Here is an 18,428-nt window from a genome sequence, read left to right as displayed (position 1 = left end):
TTCAGTGTTCAGAGAAGGAGTGTTCAGTGTTCAGAGAGGGAACATTCAGCGTTCAGAGAGGGAGCGTTCACAGAAGGAACAGTCAGCATTCAGAGAGGGAGCGTTCACAGAAGGAACAGTCAGCATTCAGAGAGGGAGCGTTCAGCATTCAGAGAAGGAACGTTCAGCATTAAGAGAAGGTACATTCAGAGAGGGAACATTCAGCGTTCAGAGAGGGAGCGTTCACAGAAGGAACAGTCAGCATTCAGAGAGGGAGCGTTCAGCATTCAGAGAAGGAACGTTCAGCATTCAGAGAGGGAGCGTTCAGCGAGGGAACGTTCAGCATTAAGAGAAGGTACATTCAGAGAGGGAACGTTCAGCGTTCAGAGAGGGAGCGTTCACAGAGAGAGTGTTCAGTGTTCAGAAAGGGAGTATTCAACATTCAGTGTTTACAGAGCGACCGTTCAGTGTTCACAGAGGGAACGTTCAGTGTTCAAAGAGGGAACGTTCAGCGTTCACAGTCGCTCCTCATGTCTTTATTTGGCAGCAGGTGAAGCTGTGGAGCTTCTGACTCTGACAGTTTGTATAAACCAGATCACAGCGACGAGCTCAGTCACATAAACAGACCAAACAAGGTGCAGAGAGACACCGAGCTGAGACTGATGACAGTCCACTGATTCAAACCAACTTTATTAATCTCACACTCACTGACAAACACCAGTAACCAGGTAACAGCCGTAACAGTGGACTAGATGTGTGATGGCACAGTAACTGATCTAAATACAGGTTGAATTCTAATGGAGGACAGGACTCACTTTACTGGAGCTTTTATCTTGGACTCTCTTCCTCCTCCACATTTCTGACTCTCTGTTACCATGGAGACTCATCATTAACAGCTGATAAACATTTAATTCGTATAAGTTAAAGCTCCATATTTTCTCTTCTGTGTTTTGATCCATAAGAAGACATATTTGTGGTTTTACATCTCCTTTCGGCAGCTTCTCTCTTGAGCTCTTGTAACAACAGATCAGTGAGCCATTTAGAGGAGAGGAGGCTCTGAGCCTCTCTTCTGATTGGCTGACTGTTTTATGAGTGATCCTATAAAAAATATAGCAGATTTCAGGTAAAACACTCAGAGAAACCAAATCCTGCAAGGTTTGGATGGTGGGTCCAGGTGGGCGGGGCTTGGTGACTGCTTTGTTGTGACATCACAAAGTTCCAGAAGTCCTGACGGCTGGTTTTAAGGCTCAGTTTCTGAATACAGGCTGTGTGCATTTCTCTGTGGACTGAGGCTTTGATACTTTCACAGTATTAATATAGAAGCTAGAGCTGATCTATAATCACACTACACATGGACACAGACCTTTACACTGGAGGAGCTTTAATGAATCTGTGTCTCATGATGTTTCACACTCACGCATCAGCCTGTTGAGCTCAGCCTGTGGCAGGGTGTTGAAGGCATCATTGGTTGGGGCGAAGAAGGTGAGCGCCCCCTGCTGGTTCAACAGCTCCGTCATACCTGCGGTCTGGATGGCACCGACCAGGAGACTGAAATGACAGAGGTTTGTTTGTTTGTTTCTTACACCTTTGTTAGGATGGGGGTGGGGGGGTGGGGGTTAGTGACTTCCTGTTTACATCCCCAAAAGCATTATGGGAGCTGCAGTTCCAAAAACTTATTTGGAAAAAACTTATTTAAAGCTTATCTAATAATAATAATAATAATAATAATAATAATAATAATAATTATTATTATTATTATTATTATTATTATTATTATTATTTTCTGACTGAGAGGACACAGGGAGGAGGAGCTGATGGACTCTGGACCACTTCACTCTCCGTCTGGTGAAACCATCACAGTAAATTTCAGACCAGAATGTTCCTGGAACTAACTGAACAGGCACTCTGATCCAGCAGAGTTGGCTGCTGGGAAATATCTGTCTACCACTGTCTACCTGCGTTTACCAGAGGTGAGGAGGAAACCATCTCTGATTGGTCAGTGTTCTCACCTGAAGCGGTCATCTGCCTTCAGGACATCCATGATGGTTCCCATAGGAGGAGTGAGGACTTTGTCCACAGTGAACATGGAGGCATAACGTCCGGTCTTATCATGAGCAGCGATGCAGGCATTTTCAATGCACAGGTTCTACAACAGAACAAAAGAACACCTGAGACACAGAGTCCACAAACTGACTGAAGAAAAACACCTTCACCCCCCACTGACTGTGACTGAGTCCAAAACCACATTCATTCAGCCAGAACCTAATCAGACATGAAAACACAGGTGCTGAGTTCTGATTGGTCAGAATCTTTATCATCTACAGTCTCTGTCAGTCCAGACTGTGACGTACATCTCTACGCAGACGACAGCACTTCATCACCATGATCTTTTTATCAAACAGTCTAGACTCTCAGGGTCTGGACTCTCTGGTTCTGTACTCTTCGGTCCAGACTCTCGGGTCTGGACTCTCAGCAACTTGTGAAACCTGACAGACAAACTGCAGGGCAAACATGGACTTCACAGAAACCAGACCTGTCAGTCGGCCTGCTGCTGCTGTGGTGATTTGATATGATATGTTATTTCTCTATGAACCTCCCTGTGTCCTCTGATCTCACAAAAACACAGCACTGATAGGTCAGAGGTCACAGGTAACAGGTCTTCGCTCCCTATTGTCTCACCTGTGTATGTCCAGATACAAACTTTATTGTTTCATTCACTGGTTTCTCTGGACAAAAATCCTGATGTTGATGAGACCTGTTTAAATAAAGGTTTAAATACATAAAAATATCTCAGAGTCAATCAGACAGCAGATCCTAAAGTCAGAGCTCAGTCCTGAACCTGGTCTGAAGAGAACAAGAGCTCCTCTTCTCCACTTCTCCATCATTAGACAGAGACAGACTGTCTCTGTAACCCCCCCCCCCCCACACACACACACACACACATACACACACAGTGTCTGGAAAGATTTAGCAGCCGTGGGAAGCAGGAAACTTCTTGTGGTCTGCAGAGTTCATTACCAAGCAGAAATGTGAGCCACCCACGGGTCCCGGACCTGGAACATGTGGAGACCAACAGAGACCACCTCAGATATGATCCGCACACCATCAATAACACTGTCAGTTACACATGTAACATGTTTCCTGCTGTGACCCGAGGAGTTGTTATTATTATTATTATTCTTCATCGATCAATTATCAAATCAATCATTCATCAATAATCACAGTCCAACGAACCAACGATCAGCATCAGGCTGAACAAACCACTGACTGTCAGTCTGAGTCCTCTAGGACCAGCAGGAGTCCAGATACTGCTGAGTCCTGAATCAAAAACCTCATCATTCTAATGAGGACCTGATCCAGCTGTGATCCAGGTGTTATTACCTATATCTAATGACGTCGTATGAACCTGTTAGGTTCAACTCTTACTGTCAATCATCTGTCACATGATGTGGTGGGTTAGTGGTGATGGATCCCAGCGTCAGTATGGGGCCCCGTCCTGCTGGCTCCTACGTGCAGGACTTTTATTTTGGTGTGCTATGTCTGATTCATCACCCCAGGAAGCTGTGGATGATGTCATCACCACATGTGGTCGCAGCAAGGAGGCAGAAGTGCATGCTCTCATGCACTGAAAAATCATCCTCAAATGAAAGTTTCCTCCACAGATCAGACCTGATCAGGTTCAGATTCAGATTCAGGATCAGGATCAGGATCAGGATCAGGATCAGGATCAGATTCAGGTTCAGGTTCAGGTCCAGGTCCAGGTCCAGCTCAGATCAGACTGGGTTTGACTCATATCCTCAGGTCATTAATGAAAAACAGACACAAACTCAGTGACCCCATGACATCATCAGTGAAGAGGCGGAGACTGCATTCACAGCTGATGATGACAGATGATCCTTCCAGTCCGCCCAGCAACAGACGACACAGCCTAAATATTCAGCACAGGCTGCAACAGATTCAGCTCTGAACTTGGTCTCAGTGAGACTCAGAACTGAAGGATTCAGGACTCAGACAGTCTGAGATCTCTGCAGGATCCAGGTCTGAGTCACCGTCAGAAACACACGGTTCCAGGAAAATGAAAACCGCCGTCTCATTACAGACACAGCGGTTTAGTTTCTCATGTCACGACCAGATTCAGTAGCAGCTCCGTCACACCTGGACTCATCAGGACTTGCTGTTCTGACTCAGCTCACATCAAGCAGCCCACAGTAGAAAACCACCAAACACTGAGCCAAAGCTGCACCCAACAGGGTCCAGCCTGGTCCTCCAGACAGCCCACAAACCAGAGTGTCAAACATCATCATCATCAGCAGCTGAGAAAAGCCAGGTGTGTCTACACCTGACAAATCCCCAGGAACCTGGACTTCACTCACAGACTTTCCTCCACTACATTTCAAAATAAAGCACTTCCTGTTGAGCTGTTTATCTGAGATTCAAATTCACATTAAAAACAAATGAGTTCAAACAACACATTTGAATATTTGAGATGTAGCCAACCCCCAGGTTGGGAACCCATGGGTTGAACTATCAAAGTGTATCTGACATGGTTGAAGCAGCTCCACCTGAAGCAGCTACAACCAGCTAAAACCAGATCAGGTCTGAGGACTGCAGCCAGACTCTCACGTTTCTGTAGACGAAGACTCTGAGTCTGAGTCCTCCCAGAGTCTCCAGCTCCTGACCGTGGTACAGAGACTTAGAGGACAGCTGCTCCTTCAGGATGTGGTTGGTCATCAGCTTCCTCATGTCAGGAGTCATCGTCACACTTCCTGTTACACACAGACAGGTAAACACATTATAAACTACCTGTCAGACACAGACAGGTAAACACATTATAAACTAAATTGTGTGTTACCTTTGAAGGCGTCGTTCAGCGGAACCAGCATGGTCAGAGCCTCTGACCCTGTCAGGTGGGGTCTCAGACCGGCTTCATCAAACAGTTTGGTTGCCGTAGAAACAGATGAACCTTCAGCAAGCTCCAGGAGAGTTTTGGCTGAAATAGACAAAATCATTTAAATCACTGTAACATAGCCAGGATGTGTTGTAGTATCCACAGTAATGTATTTTTTCAGCATTAACAGCAGCATTAGAAGAAGTAGATTCAGCATCAGCAGCAGTAGTTTCAACATTACCAGTAGTAGTTTTAGCATTAGCAGCAGTAGTTTCAGTATTAGATGCAGTAGTTTCAGCATCATCAGCAGTAGTTTCAGCATTACCAGTAGTAGTTTCAGCATTAGCAAAAGTAGTTTCAGCATTACCAGTAGTATTTTCAGCATTAGCAGCAGTAGTTTCAGCATCAGCAGCTGTAGTTTCAGCTATAGCAGCAGTAGTTTCAGCTATAGTAGCAGTAGTTTCAGCATTAGCGGCAGTAGTTGCAGCTATAGCAGCAGTAGTTTCAGCATTAGCAGTAGTAGTTTCAGCATTACCAGTAGTATTTTCAGCATTAGCAGCAATAGTTTCAGCGTTAGAAGAAATCATTTCAGCATTAGCAGCAATAGTTTCAGCTATAGCAGCAGTAGTTTCAGCTATAGCAGCAGTAGTTTCAGCTATATCAGCAGTAGTTTCAGCTATAGCAGCAGTAGTTTCAGCATTAGCAGCAGTAGTTTCAGCTATAGCAACAGGAGTTTCAGCATTGGCAGCAGTAAGTTCAGCTATAGCAGCAGTAGTTTCAGCCATAGTAGCAGTAGTTTCAGCATTAGCGGCAGTAGTTGCAGCTATAGCAGCAGTAGTTTCAGCATTAGCAGCAGTAGTTTCAGCTATAGTAGCAGTAGTTTCAGCATTAGCAGCAGTAGTTTCAGCATTAGCAGCAGTAGTTTCAGCATTAGCAGCAGTAGTTTCACCTATAGCAGCAGGAGTTTCAGCATTACTAGTAATAGTTTCAGCATTAGCAACAGTCCTGGAAACAGTAACAGTGGGATCAGTACCTGAGTCAGGGATCAGCAGCTCATTGATGTAGTGGATGACTCCGTTGGTGCCCAGCTGATCTTTCTTGGTGATGATGGCCTTCCCATTCAGAGTCATCTGGTCTCCGTCACAGCCGACTTCCAGCACAGTGCCCTGCAGAGTCTCCATCGGAGTTCCTGACACGATCGATTCCGCGCATTGCATCTGCTTCAAAATGTGGTAGTTCAGCAAGTCTGGGGGGGGGGCAGGCACAGTGGTACACTTACATCAGTGTCAAGTTCATCAAACAGTTATCAGAGTGAGGGCGAGAGTGCCTCCTGCTGGTCACCTCTCAGAGCCACAGGGTCTCCCAGTATCCTGTTCAGGGTCTCCTGCGGAATCTTCTCGAAGGCCTCATTGGTGGGAGCGAAGACGGTGTATTGACCCTCGTTCTCTAACATGGCGGTCAGACCTGCAGCAGCAATGGCCGTCTGAAACACATCAGAGGTGGTCAGTCTGAAGTCTGAATGTGACTCAGGATAAGACTCAGTGACAGAGTGATGTACTTACACGCAGAGTCTCCAGGTCGTCATCGATGTCGATGAGTGTCTGAACGTTATTGGAGATGGCGGTGATGACACGGTCAACCACATGCACAATGCCGTTGGTGGCATGTTGGTCAGGTTTGATCAGACGAGCGCAGTTCACTGTCACAACCTGAGGAGGTGAGGAAGAGGAGGAAATGTATTGGAAGTAGAGCGATGCACCGCCAGGAGGAGCAGCGTCTAACCAGTTAAAGCTAAAAAAGTGTGACATCTCTCCTTTTGTCGGATCTGAGTGTGTTACAGCGTGTTGCAGTGTGTTACAGTGTGTAACAGTGTGTGTTATAGTGTGTAACAGTGTGTTGCAGTGTGTGTGTGTGTGTGTGTTACAGGGTATTACAGTGTGTATTATAGTGTGTGTTGCAGTGTGTTACAGTGTGTGTTACAGTGTATTACAGTGTGTATTATAGTTTGTGTTACAGTGTGTTACAGTGTGTGTTACAGTGTATTACAGTGTGTATTATAGTTTGTGTTGCAGTGTTACAGTGTGTTTTGCAGTGTGTGTTACAGTGTATTACAGTGTGTATTATAGTTTGTGTTGCAGTGTGTTACATTGTGTTACAGTGTATTACAGTGTGTGTTGCAGTGTGTTACAGTGTGTGTGTTACAGGGTATTACAGTGTGTATTATACTGCGTGTTTCAGTGTATTACAGTGTGTATTATAGTGTGTGTTGCAGTGTATTACAGTGTGTATTATAGTGTGTGTTCCAGCAGTGTGTTGTAGTGTGTTACAGTGTATTACAATGTGTGTGTTAGTGTTTTGCAGTGTGTTACAGTATGTTACAGTGTGAATTAGTGTGTTGCATGTGTTACAGTTTGTATTATAGTGTGTGTTACAGTGTGTGTTACAGTGTATTACAGTGTGTATTATAGTGTGTGTTGCAGTGTGTTGCAGTGTGTGTTACAGTGTATTACAGTGTGTATTATAGTTTGTGTTGCAGTGTGTTTTACAGTGTGTGTTACAGTGTGTGTTACAGTGTGTGTTACAGTGTATTACAGTGTGTATTATAGTTTGTGTTGCAGTGTGTTACAGTGTGTTTTACAGTGTGTGTTACAGTGTGTGTGTTACAGTGTATTACAGTGTGTATTATAGTTTGTGTTGCAGTGTGTTACAGTGTGTTTTACAGTGTGTGTTACAGTGTGTGTTACAGTGTATTACAGTGTGTATTATAGTTTGTGTCGCAGTGTGTTACATTGTGTTACAGTGTATTACAGTGTGTGTTGCAGTGTGTGTTGCAGTGTATTAGTGTGTATTATAGTGTGTGTTACAGCAGTGTGTTGTAGTGTGTTACAGTGTATTACAATGTGTGTTACATTGTGTTACAGTGTATTACAGTGTGTGTTGCAGTGTGTTGCAGTGTGTGTTACAGTGTATTACAGTGTGTATTATAGTTTGTGTTGCAGTGTGTTTTACAGTGTGTGTTACAGTGTGTGTTACAGTGTATTACAGTGTGTATTATAGTTTGTGTTGCAGTGTGTTACATTGTGTTACAGTGTATTACAGTGTGTGTTGCAGTGTGTGTTGCAGTGTATTAGTGTGTATTATAGTGTGTGTTACAGCAGTGTGTTACAGTGTATTACAATGTGTGTTACATTGTGTTACAGTGTATTACAGTGTGTGTTGCAGTGTGTTACAGTGTGTGTGTTACAGTGTATTACAGTGTGTATTATAGTTTGTGTTGCAGTGTGTTACAGTGTGTTTTGCAGTGTGTTACAGTGTGTGTTACAGTGTATTACAGTGTGTATTATAGTTTGTGTCGCAGTGTGTTACATTGTGTTACAGTGTATTACAGTGTGTGTTGCAGTGTGTTACAGTGTGTGTGTTACAGGGTATTACAGTGTGTATTATACTGCGTGTTTCAGTGTATTACAGTGTGTATTTTAGTGTGTGTTGCAGTGTATTACAGTGTGTATTATAGTGTGTGTTACAGCAGTGTGTTGCATGTGTTACAGTGGGTTACAGTGTGTGTTAGTGTTTTGCAGTGTGTTACAGTGTATTACAATGTGTGTTACAGTGTGAATTAGTGTGTTGCATGTGTTACAGTGTATTACCATGTGTTACAGTATGTTACAGTGTGTAACAGTGTTTTACAGTTAGTTACAATGTGAATTACAGTGTGTTGCATGTGTTACAGTGTGTTGCAGGGCTACACTCACCCCGTTGCTATAGTGGTGGATGTGGACGTGGAAGTCCTGGTACATGGAGGCGAAGGAGGACCCGTGTCTCAGCTCCTCAGAAGTCAGTCTGCGGTTCACCATGTGGTAATGAAGAGCGTTCAGCAGCTCGATGTTCACGTTGCTCACGAGAGCGTCCAGGATCTCCTGTAGCAAACAAACAAACAAACAAACAAATGTCAACATGAACACACCAACATGTCATCATCACTGTCAGGATTGACTTCCTCCTCTGTCCGTGTCTCAGCTCACAGCTCATTGGTTCCTACTAAAGATCTTTGTAGGTTTTATCAGACACACAGGAGGAAACATAGCTTTTGTTGGGGACTATGTTCAGCAGCGGATTGATACACATTTGTTCCTGCAGTGGGTGTTTGCGGTACTGACGGTGGGCAGGGCGGCCCAGGCCTCGTTGCTCGGGGCGAAGAAGGTGAAGCTTCCTGGACCTTCAATCTCCTCCCTCAGTTTGGCTCGGTCAGAGTACATCTGAGTGGTGGAGGCTCCGACTACACCCAGAGTGTTGTAGATGTTCACCAGAGGCAGTGCTGCAGTGACACACACACACACACACACACACACACACACACACACACACACACAACACATCAGCTGCAGTCACAGTAAACCAGAGTGATGCTGTTTGAACACAAACTCTGTTTCAGTTCATACAGTGGGATACTACAGATATTGATTACAGCTGATTTGATCGACTGATGATCAATAAATTCATCTGTCAGTTTGTGTTTTTCACTTCAGTTTGAGGCATGCTGTGTGTGTGTCAGAGGTCAGAGGTCATACCAGCAGGACAGCCCTTCTCTCCAGGAATCCTCTCATATCCAGGACAGCACTCGTAGGTGATCACCCTGCAGTAGGAAGACACAGCACATGAGGAAACTCTTCTCCTTCCTGTCCTCCATCATCCCCCCTCTACCCCTGTGCAGCTCAGACCCAGATCCTGTCTGTGATTCAGGACCCTGAGCCCCGTTCTGCTGGTTTTGGCCTCAGGTGGAAATTCTCCATAAAACTAAGTTTCCACGTCAGAAGCTCGTAACTCGTCTGTAATATTTCTGCTGCAGGAGACACATAAATTCCTGTCTGTGAATAATGATGCTAATAAAGTTATCTGCACGATGACGCTGCTGCTCAACAGAATCTCCTGTTTCCATCAGATCATAAACGCACTGTTTCCCATAATGCTCCAGTTTACATGGCAGTAAATATCCATTAACTGTTCGGAAGAAAATCTTGTTTCGAGTCATCAGGATCATCCTGAGTCCAGGACCTGGATCTGGACTCAGAACAAGCTCACAGACTGTTGGTTTCTGGTGACGGAGGACTAGGTGGAGGAGATCCTAGATCTTGTTTTGGACAATGGTCTGAACAGATGTGAAACCAAGTGGAAATTCTTCTGTTCGGGGAGAAGAAACGTTTTTGAATCACCTTTATTAACACAGAGGAAAACGTGCAGGGAACCACTGGAGCTACCGGAGACCAGTCAGCAGCATCTTGGAAACCATTGTAACAGGGTTTACCTGTTAAGGGGGGGAAACTTTGTACATCATGTTCTGTAATTTGTCCATAAACCCAGAAAGCAGGTAGTTCTGTACTGGACCAGGTTCATGATAACAGTCTGAAACCTGGACTCAGATCCAGGACTCAGGTTAGAACCCAGGACTCATCTGACCTGTGGTCTGACTTCAGAGGCACCAGGTGGTTCTGTGTCTCAGTGTCACTTCAGAATCTGAGCGGACTCTGATCGCTGAGAGAAAGGAGCTGCGACCGAAATGAACTGTCGGTTGTTTCAGTCTTTGGTCTGTAACTGATGTGAAAACACTGTGGGTTTCATCTGTCCAGGTCTCAGGTTCGATTCCCAGCCTCTGAGCCTGATGCAGTGAGCAGCACATGTTGGCTGTAATGAAGCATGGCGGCCAGGCTCAGCGTCACCACTTCCTGTAGAGATTTCCATAATAAATGTGGCTCAGCCGTCTGGGCTCATAAAGCTCATTTCCTCAGAGAGAAGAATCTGCACCAGACCAGACTGGTCTTGACGGGGGACCCACAACCACTGCCAGGAAAAACACTAAACCACTAGGAGCCTGCACCCAGCTGCACACTTCCTGTTCACTACAAAATAAAATGTCAGGCTGAAGACTTAAAAAAATTGGAAACAACTTTAAAATGAATATAAACTTAACTAACGACCACTGAGACCAGCAGGAGGACTACAGCTGGAACTAGTCCGCTAATCCACTGATCAATCAACAAATAATTGATTAATGTGATAATGGATGATTTCTCGAGTACAAACATTTGATCAGCTTCTTAAATCACAGTGAACTTTCTCTCTGGTTTCAAACTTTTTCAAGTAACTGAAGATGAATTAATATGAAATCAGCTGCTCGACACAGGGACCAGGACCAGGACCAGGACCAGGACAGATGACCCCACCCCCCCCGAAAGAAAACCATAGGAGTCCAGGAGCCTGAATCTCCCATGTTTATTGTGGTGTGATGTTTAACTCTGGTTCTTCTCCTGATTGTTTCAGGTCAAAGGTCACGACCTCAGTGTCACATGAATGAGAACAGCATGTCACTGTCAGAGGATATGACTCCAGTTTTACACATGAAGGTCAGTGACATTAACTATATTTATTATATCTGACACTGCGTTTCTTTTACATCTTGTGTTTGTTGGATGATGTTGTTCAGCTTCATTTTATTATTTTATCTTATTGTAACTGACCTCAGCTGCAGGTGTGTGTTTACCTGACAGATCTGTTTTAATCTGTATCTACTGTACTGACTGCTGACTCAAGTCCTGGTCTCTGGTCTCTGGTCTCAGATCTATGGTCTCAAGTCCTGGTCTCTGGTCTTTAGCAGCAGTGTCTTTAGTAAAATAAAGTTTCATGTCTGGAGAAAGAAGAAGGTAAAGGTCCCAGAGCTCCTGCAGCCTCCAATCACAGCGACAGTAAAATGTAAACAGATGGAGATCAGCTACCGACTGTGTGTGTGTGTGTGTGTGTGTGTGTGTGTGCGTGCATGCGTGTGTGTGTGTGTGTGTGTGTGTCTGTGTGTGTGTGTGCGTGCGTGTGTACGTGTGTGTGTGTGTGTGCGTGTGTTGGCACACACACTGGACTGATTATCAAACCAGATGGAACTTGACTCTCGTTTGTCCCCCACATAAACAAAGATGGCCGCTGTGGACTACTGACAAAATAAACAGAGTGAGGTCACGGTAACTCAGCCAGGGGGTGGGGGGTGGGGGGATTGAGCTGGAGGGAAAAAGCCAAAGTGAAAAGACTGAAGCGTTGACCCTGAAGAGTCTCTGAGGAAAGTTTCAGCAGGATGAAATGACTTTAGCAGAAAAGCTAAGGTTTATTACTGCCTGTAAACGCAGCTCCTCCTGTTGCTCTGACTGCACCTGAATGCAGCATGAACTGAGAGTGAACACTTCCTCTAATCAGGTTCAAACATCAGAGGAGCCAGAACTGTGCCCTGAGGATCGTCATGAAAGAACCACTACTAGTTAACATGACTGCAGGTCACATGGTTTAATGTCGAAGAATAGTCAGAGTTCAGTTTTTGGACTGGAGGACTGAGGGTGGGGGTGAAGAGGGGGTGGGGGTGGGGTGTTAGTTACGAGTCTCCCTTCTGCTGACCTCTGACCTGCTGATCCTCCTCCACAGAAACCCACTGACACACAACCAGAGAGACAAAGACAGGGCTGTTCACACACACACACACACATACACACACACACACACACACACACACACACACACACACACACACACACACACACACACACACACACACACACAACTTCTATATTCATGGGGACCCATCATGGATGTAATACATTCCCTCACCCTGATCTACACCACGTCTGAACCTGGACTGGACCAGACAAAACTGCCCCCCTGCCCCCACCATGAGTATAAATGTAATTAAACTGTTTTCACAGACGGTGTGTGTGTGTGTATGTGTGTGTGAGAGTGTGTGTTTATGTGTGTGTGTGTGTGTGTGTGTCCTCTAACAGCTTCACTTCCTACAAACGTCCACAGAAACTCCCACTTCCTCTTTTCCTGGTTTCCTGTTCTGAGCTGAAAGAATCTTTTTCTTCAACGTTTTTAAGCTGCATTCAACGGCCTGTTCACAGACTGAGACGCCTCCATGACCTCCATGACCTCCACCACCAGGAAGAAGCTGAAGTATCTCAGAAATATACAGATACAAACTGTAAACTAACAAAACCATTTCCAAGCAGCTGCTAGACTCCTGACGTTATGACATCATCAAACAGACTTCACCGTCACATGATAAGAGGTCAAGGTGTAGCACACAACCTCTTAAAATGTTTCCTTAGTAAAGGAAAAAAGTTAAGGAGTTTACAGCAGTGAAAAAGAGTTTACTGCATCGTTAAGGAGACTCCAGGTCGAGGATCATCACCTTCGTGGGACGTTTTAAACTCAGACATGTTGCAGAGACACAGTCACAGTTCCCTTTAGTTTCTCCCTTAGGTTTGCCACTAAGGTCTTCTGTGCAACAGCTGAACTGACTTTCAGTGATTCATTAAGTATGAGACTAAGATAAGGAGAAAACCTCAAATACTTATGTGAACATTTTAAGGAAAATCTTAACTTAAGGTGTTTCGTGAAACCGGCCCCAGAGACCAGGACTGTCCTGGACGTCCTCCACAGTCACCTGACCTCAGGCCCACTGAACACTATGGGGACAGTTGAAGACGGAGGAAAATGTGATGATAGGGAGACAGAGTCATCATCAGTCTGTTGTCTTCAAAGACACAGAGACGCCTGATGAAGATGAAGACCAGACTGAGTCAGCTTCTGTCCTCAGTCAATTTATAGCTATCTCTTAAATCCTGATGATTTCTGTCTCTGTCATGTCCACAGCTCCGCAGGGACACAGCTGTGTCTCAGGAATGTGTCTCTAAGAGTCCTGGAGTCCAGCAGCTGGTTTCAGACTCAGACTGTGGTTCAACCTCCATCAAGGTTTTCAGCTCAAACAGGAAGTGAACACAGAGACTCCAGGTGATTATCACGTTTACTAAAGCCAGGTCTGAGGACACACACACACACACACACACACGCACACACACACACACACACAGCTCTAATCCTGTTCAGCTCATGCAGAGTGAGATCTGCGACACAGCTGGTCCACTGCTGCCAGAGCCTCATTAATAATGTGTGTGTGTGTGTGTAAGTGTGTGTGTGTGTGTGTGTGTGTGTGTGTGTGTGTGTGTAACTGGAGTTTCTTTGTTTCTGTCACATGTCGAAGTCTAAAAGCATCAGATCTTCACTTCGTTATCAAAGAGTGAAAACACATTAACGAGGATCACACACGCGCGTGCACACACACACACGAACCAAGTCCACCAAAACTTGGACCTGCAACAAACCACATCCTCCTAAACACTGAGTATCGTCAGGACTACGACCCTGAGACTGCACCAAAGAAGAAGAACCTCTAAACTGGACTAAAGAAGACAAAACATCTGAAACCAGCTCAACTTTAAACCTTTACTTTACTGCTGCAGAACATCAAAGACTCAGTTCAACAGGTTTTATATGAACAGGATGAAGAGATCTGTTTGTTTGCAGATGATGTGATTCTCTATATAAACATAGTCTCTAGTCCCGGACTGATCCTGTCCCCCTCAGTCTGAACTGGTCTACTAAAGACCTCATTAGACAAAGACTCATACACTTCAACCTTCAAACTGTCTCCGTCTTCAAACATCAATGGATCTAAATGAGAAAGTCTTGTGCAGATTATTTTCGTTATTGATTAATCTGCTTTATATAAAACTATTGTCTCAATGAATCAATTATTCATTTAGTCTGATAAACGTCAGACTGAATATTTCACTTACTATAAAGATTTCTCACATCTGATAAGTTTGAACCAGTAAATGTTCAAATATTGATCAATTTATTGATTAATGAACTGATCATTGCAGTTGTCATGATTAATCATGTGATCTTTGATAAACGTGTCTCATTGGTCAGTTTTCCCGCCTCTGTAAACTACAGCCTGATATACGGTGTTTTAGTCAGTCAGTGAACACACCAGGAGTCTCTCCCAGGACCTTGAACACACCAGCAGGTAAAGCTCTGAGCTGCAGACTAAAGCAAACATGTGGACATGTCCTGTGAGTGAACCCTGCTGGTCCTGGTCCTGGTCCTGGTGCTGGTGCTGGTCCTGGGAGGTAAACTGACACTGATGGTTCTGCCAGACTCTTTTCTTCTTCAGGGGTTATATAAGAGGTGAGGACACCTCCGGAGAGGGACATTCCTCCTCCACTGAACACAAATTCCCTCCGTCCAGCAGGACGACAGTCAGACTACACAAACAGACACACACTCAAGTAGAAATCCAGACACAGAAATAGATCAAGACCAGAACCAGAAGAAGTCAGTCCTGAGGACAGCTGACAGAACACAAAGAAAAACATTTTGTTTTGCTTTTTAAATCAAACTCTGGCATTTCTGTTCTGTTCAGTGTCTGAGAGTCCAGACTCGGGTTTCAGACTCACGTGGGTTTGCCGCAGATCTTGCGATGGTACCACTGTTTACAGTTGGTGAAGTATTTCTTATCCGTGCCTTTAATCTGCTGCATGGCACAAACGTTCGGTCTGAAAGAGACAAAGAGAGACACAGGTCAACAACAACAGGTGATTTAAACAGACTCTGAAAGCTTCTCCCTCAGAAAAATAAATAAGTTGAAACATGAAATCAGCTGGAAGTGTTTTATTCCAGAGGCATTCCACCTTAAACTGAGTATGAACAGTTTAAGGTGGACAGTGAAGGACACAGTTCCTCTGTAAAGGGACCAGATCCTGGTTTATCTGAACTGTAAAACTAATTCCACCTTAAACTGTGGACTACAGGTTTAAGGTGGTCTGATGGTCCTGGTCCCGCTGTTGTGATGCTGTTAAGTTTTGTTCAGAGACGGTGGTTTTAATTCGTGAGACTCAGGGACCTGGTTTAGTCCCGCAGGGATCTCTCAGAGAACAAACCGCGGAGACCAGAGCCTCGGTTCGAGTGGGAGCGGGATTAGACTCACCCCTGCTGCCGGCCTCTGATCCGGCTGTGCTGCAGGACCGCCTGGTACGGAGACCGGGCCACACAGACGGTCAGAACCAGGGACAGACCCAGGACCAGACCCGGGACCAGCACGCACACATTCATCTCTACTGTCTGACGCGAAGACGAAAATCCTGCTGCTCAGTCTCTTCTTCTCTTTCTGCTTCTTCCTCTTCCCGCTCCGCAGCCCGAAATCCCCCCAGTCCAGGAGAGACCAGATTTATGAAGGGGAGGGGAGGAGAGGGGAGGAGAGGGGAGGAGAGGGGAGGAGAGGGGAGGGGAGGAGAGGGGAGGGGAGGGGAGGGGAGGGGAGGAGTGAGGAGGGGAGGGGCGCTACACAAGACACCAAGATGAAGAAATGAGGTTCTTTAGTTCAGGAAAATATGAAAACCACAGAGGAGGGAGGGAAGGAAAGAAGGAGGGAGGGAAAGAGGGAAGGAAAGGAGGAGGGAAGACAACAGTAAGAATTCCATGATAATGTGATCTGTTGATTCATGTCTCAGACCAGATCTAGGTCCAGGTCCAGGTCCAGATCCAGGTCCAGGTCCAGGTCCAAGTCCAGGTTCTGTCCTTGTGACAGTTCAGATCTGCAAGACAGAACTGAGTTTGATCTAGGATGTCTGAGTCCAGTAAAAACCAGACTGGAACCAGACCTGGATCAAAGACAGGTCTCTGGATGTGGACCTGGTCTCCGGACTCAGAGTCTGAGTCTAGCTGAGACTCTGAGGTTTAAACTGATGATATGTTTCCATAAAATAAGAGACACGTACAGATGAAGGGATGAGTCTGTCAGAGTTAGATCCAGGTCCAGGTCCAGGTCCAGGTCCAGGTCCAGGTCCAGGTCCAGGTCCAGGTCCAGTTCCAGGTATCAGACTCTGATCAGATCTGTTTGATGTTGAAGGAAAGAGAAAAGATTGTGCTCCCTTTATGTGCCAGTGATAAAATCTGACATCTGGAACATTAAGTCAAGCTGTGCTGCGTTCAAGAACGGAAAACTGAAACGATAAACAAATACAAACATGGAAACTTCCTGAATATGTTCACAGCTCTGACAGATGACCTTAGGACACAGGTGAGTTCACGTCACCTGAGTGAAGAGGAAAAGAGACAATAGCTACTGAAACATCATCCAGCTGTTTGTGTCTCTGCAGAGCTTCTGCGGAGCCAGGAAGGAGAGGAGGATGAAAATGTGACAAAAAAACAGGATTCTGGAGGTTTCATTAGATTCAATCAATAACTGGTCCAGACCGGTCCTGGTCCTGACTCATTTCATTTCTTGTTAAAGACCAGATTCTCCACAGGAGCTGGACTGTGAGAGACACGTGGGTGTGATGGACACTCAGAGACTCAGAGACTCAGAGACTCAGAGACTCAGGGACTCAGGGAATCAGGGACTCAGGGACTCAGAGACTCAGAGACTCAGACACTCAGAGACTCAGAGACTCAGACACTCAGAGACTCAGAGACTCAGGGACTCAGGGAATCAGGGACTCAGGGACTCAGAGACTCAGACACTCAGAGACTCAGGGACTCAGAGACTCAGACACTCAGAGACTCAGACACTCAGAGACTCAGACACTCAGGGAATCAGGGACTCAGACACTCAGACACTCAGAGACTCAGAGACTCAGGGACTCAGGGAATCAGGGACTCAGGGACTCAGAGACTCAGAGACTCAGAGACTCAGACACTCAGAGACTCAGGGACTCAGAGACTCAGACACTCAGAGACTCAGACACTCAGAGACTCAGGGACTCAGGGAATCAGGGACTCAGGGACTCAGAGACTCAGAGACTCAGGGACTCAGAGACTCAGAGACTCAGAGACTCAGGGAATCAGGGACTCAGGGAATCAGGGACTCAGGGACTCAGAGACTCAGACACTCAGAGACTCAGAGACTCAGGGACTCAGAGACTCAGACACTCAGAGACTCAGAGACTCAGGGACTCAGAGACTCAGAGACAACGTGGGCTGAGGTCACATCTCAGACTCCTGGACAGAGACTCACTGGTTCTGACTCTGAATAAAGGCTCATTCAACAGGTCCTGGATCATGGACTTCTGAAGACAGTGGACTGAGTTTAAGGACACGTGTGTCCAGACGGAGGCAGAGCCAGAGACAGACAACAGGGATCAGTGTTTACTGTGACTCACTGTCATCAGCTGCTGTTTAGTTTCAGTTTGACTGAGGGTGGAAAATGTGTTTCTAACTTCCTGAACTCTGACACACACACACGGACACACTCGTCCCTCCTGTCCATTCTGTGATGTCTCCTCATCTCCTATGCACTGATGGAGGAAGACAGGAGGACACACTGACAGCTGTCCCTCTGAAGACAACAGATGAAGATGATGGACCCTCCCCTTCCTCAGAGGTTAGAAGAATCCTGACTCCAGCCCACGACCACAGGTCCAGTCTTAAGAGAGACCACCCACTGAACATGAGCTCATCTGAAGGTCTGAGGCCTGAGACACTGAGAGAGGGAGGGGGGACTCATATATGAGGGAAGATGGACTTCAGAAGAGGGAGGGGGGAATCAGTCCAGACTGAAGTCTGAGGCCTCTGAGGGAGACCTGGAGGTTTCAGACAGGACGACACAAACATGCAAATACAACACCACAAACTGCTGCTCAGCACCGCCATGTTAGTTGTTGTGATGTTGTGGTTGTTTGTTTACACAGAG

General features: G+C 45.7%; 1 protein-coding gene across 1 annotated transcript in view; it reads right to left on the bottom strand.

Moving 5' to 3' along the window:
• tgfbi (transforming growth factor, beta-induced) overlaps positions 1 to 15,943 on the bottom strand; it is a 17,899-nt gene extending 1,956 nt beyond the window's left edge. The window contains exons 1-12 of the mRNA XM_056383313.1: positions 15,726 to 15,943; positions 15,196 to 15,294; positions 9,436 to 9,500; positions 9,025 to 9,182; positions 8,620 to 8,784; positions 6,430 to 6,576; positions 6,209 to 6,350; positions 5,901 to 6,113; positions 4,832 to 4,969; positions 4,603 to 4,745; positions 1,989 to 2,125; positions 1,397 to 1,527 (exon numbers count right to left, since the gene is read on the bottom strand). Of these exons, the coding sequence (XP_056239288.1) occupies positions 1,397 to 1,527; positions 1,989 to 2,125; positions 4,603 to 4,745; positions 4,832 to 4,969; positions 5,901 to 6,113; positions 6,209 to 6,350; positions 6,430 to 6,576; positions 8,620 to 8,784; positions 9,025 to 9,182; positions 9,436 to 9,500; positions 15,196 to 15,294; positions 15,726 to 15,850 (1,663 nt within the window). The 5' untranslated portion in view covers positions 15,851 to 15,943. The remainder of the gene's footprint in view (positions 1 to 1,396; positions 1,528 to 1,988; positions 2,126 to 4,602; positions 4,746 to 4,831; positions 4,970 to 5,900; positions 6,114 to 6,208; positions 6,351 to 6,429; positions 6,577 to 8,619; positions 8,785 to 9,024; positions 9,183 to 9,435; positions 9,501 to 15,195; positions 15,295 to 15,725) is intronic.
• Positions 15,944 to 18,428: the final 2,485 nt, after the last annotated feature.

This window comes from Seriola aureovittata, chromosome 8, assembly GCF_021018895.1.
Source record: "Seriola aureovittata isolate HTS-2021-v1 ecotype China chromosome 8, ASM2101889v1, whole genome shotgun sequence".
Taxonomy (NCBI): Eukaryota; Metazoa; Chordata; class Actinopteri; order Carangiformes; family Carangidae; genus Seriola; species Seriola aureovittata.
Note: the sequence above shows the minus strand (reverse complement) of the source record. Positions and strands in the feature narration are given on the sequence as shown.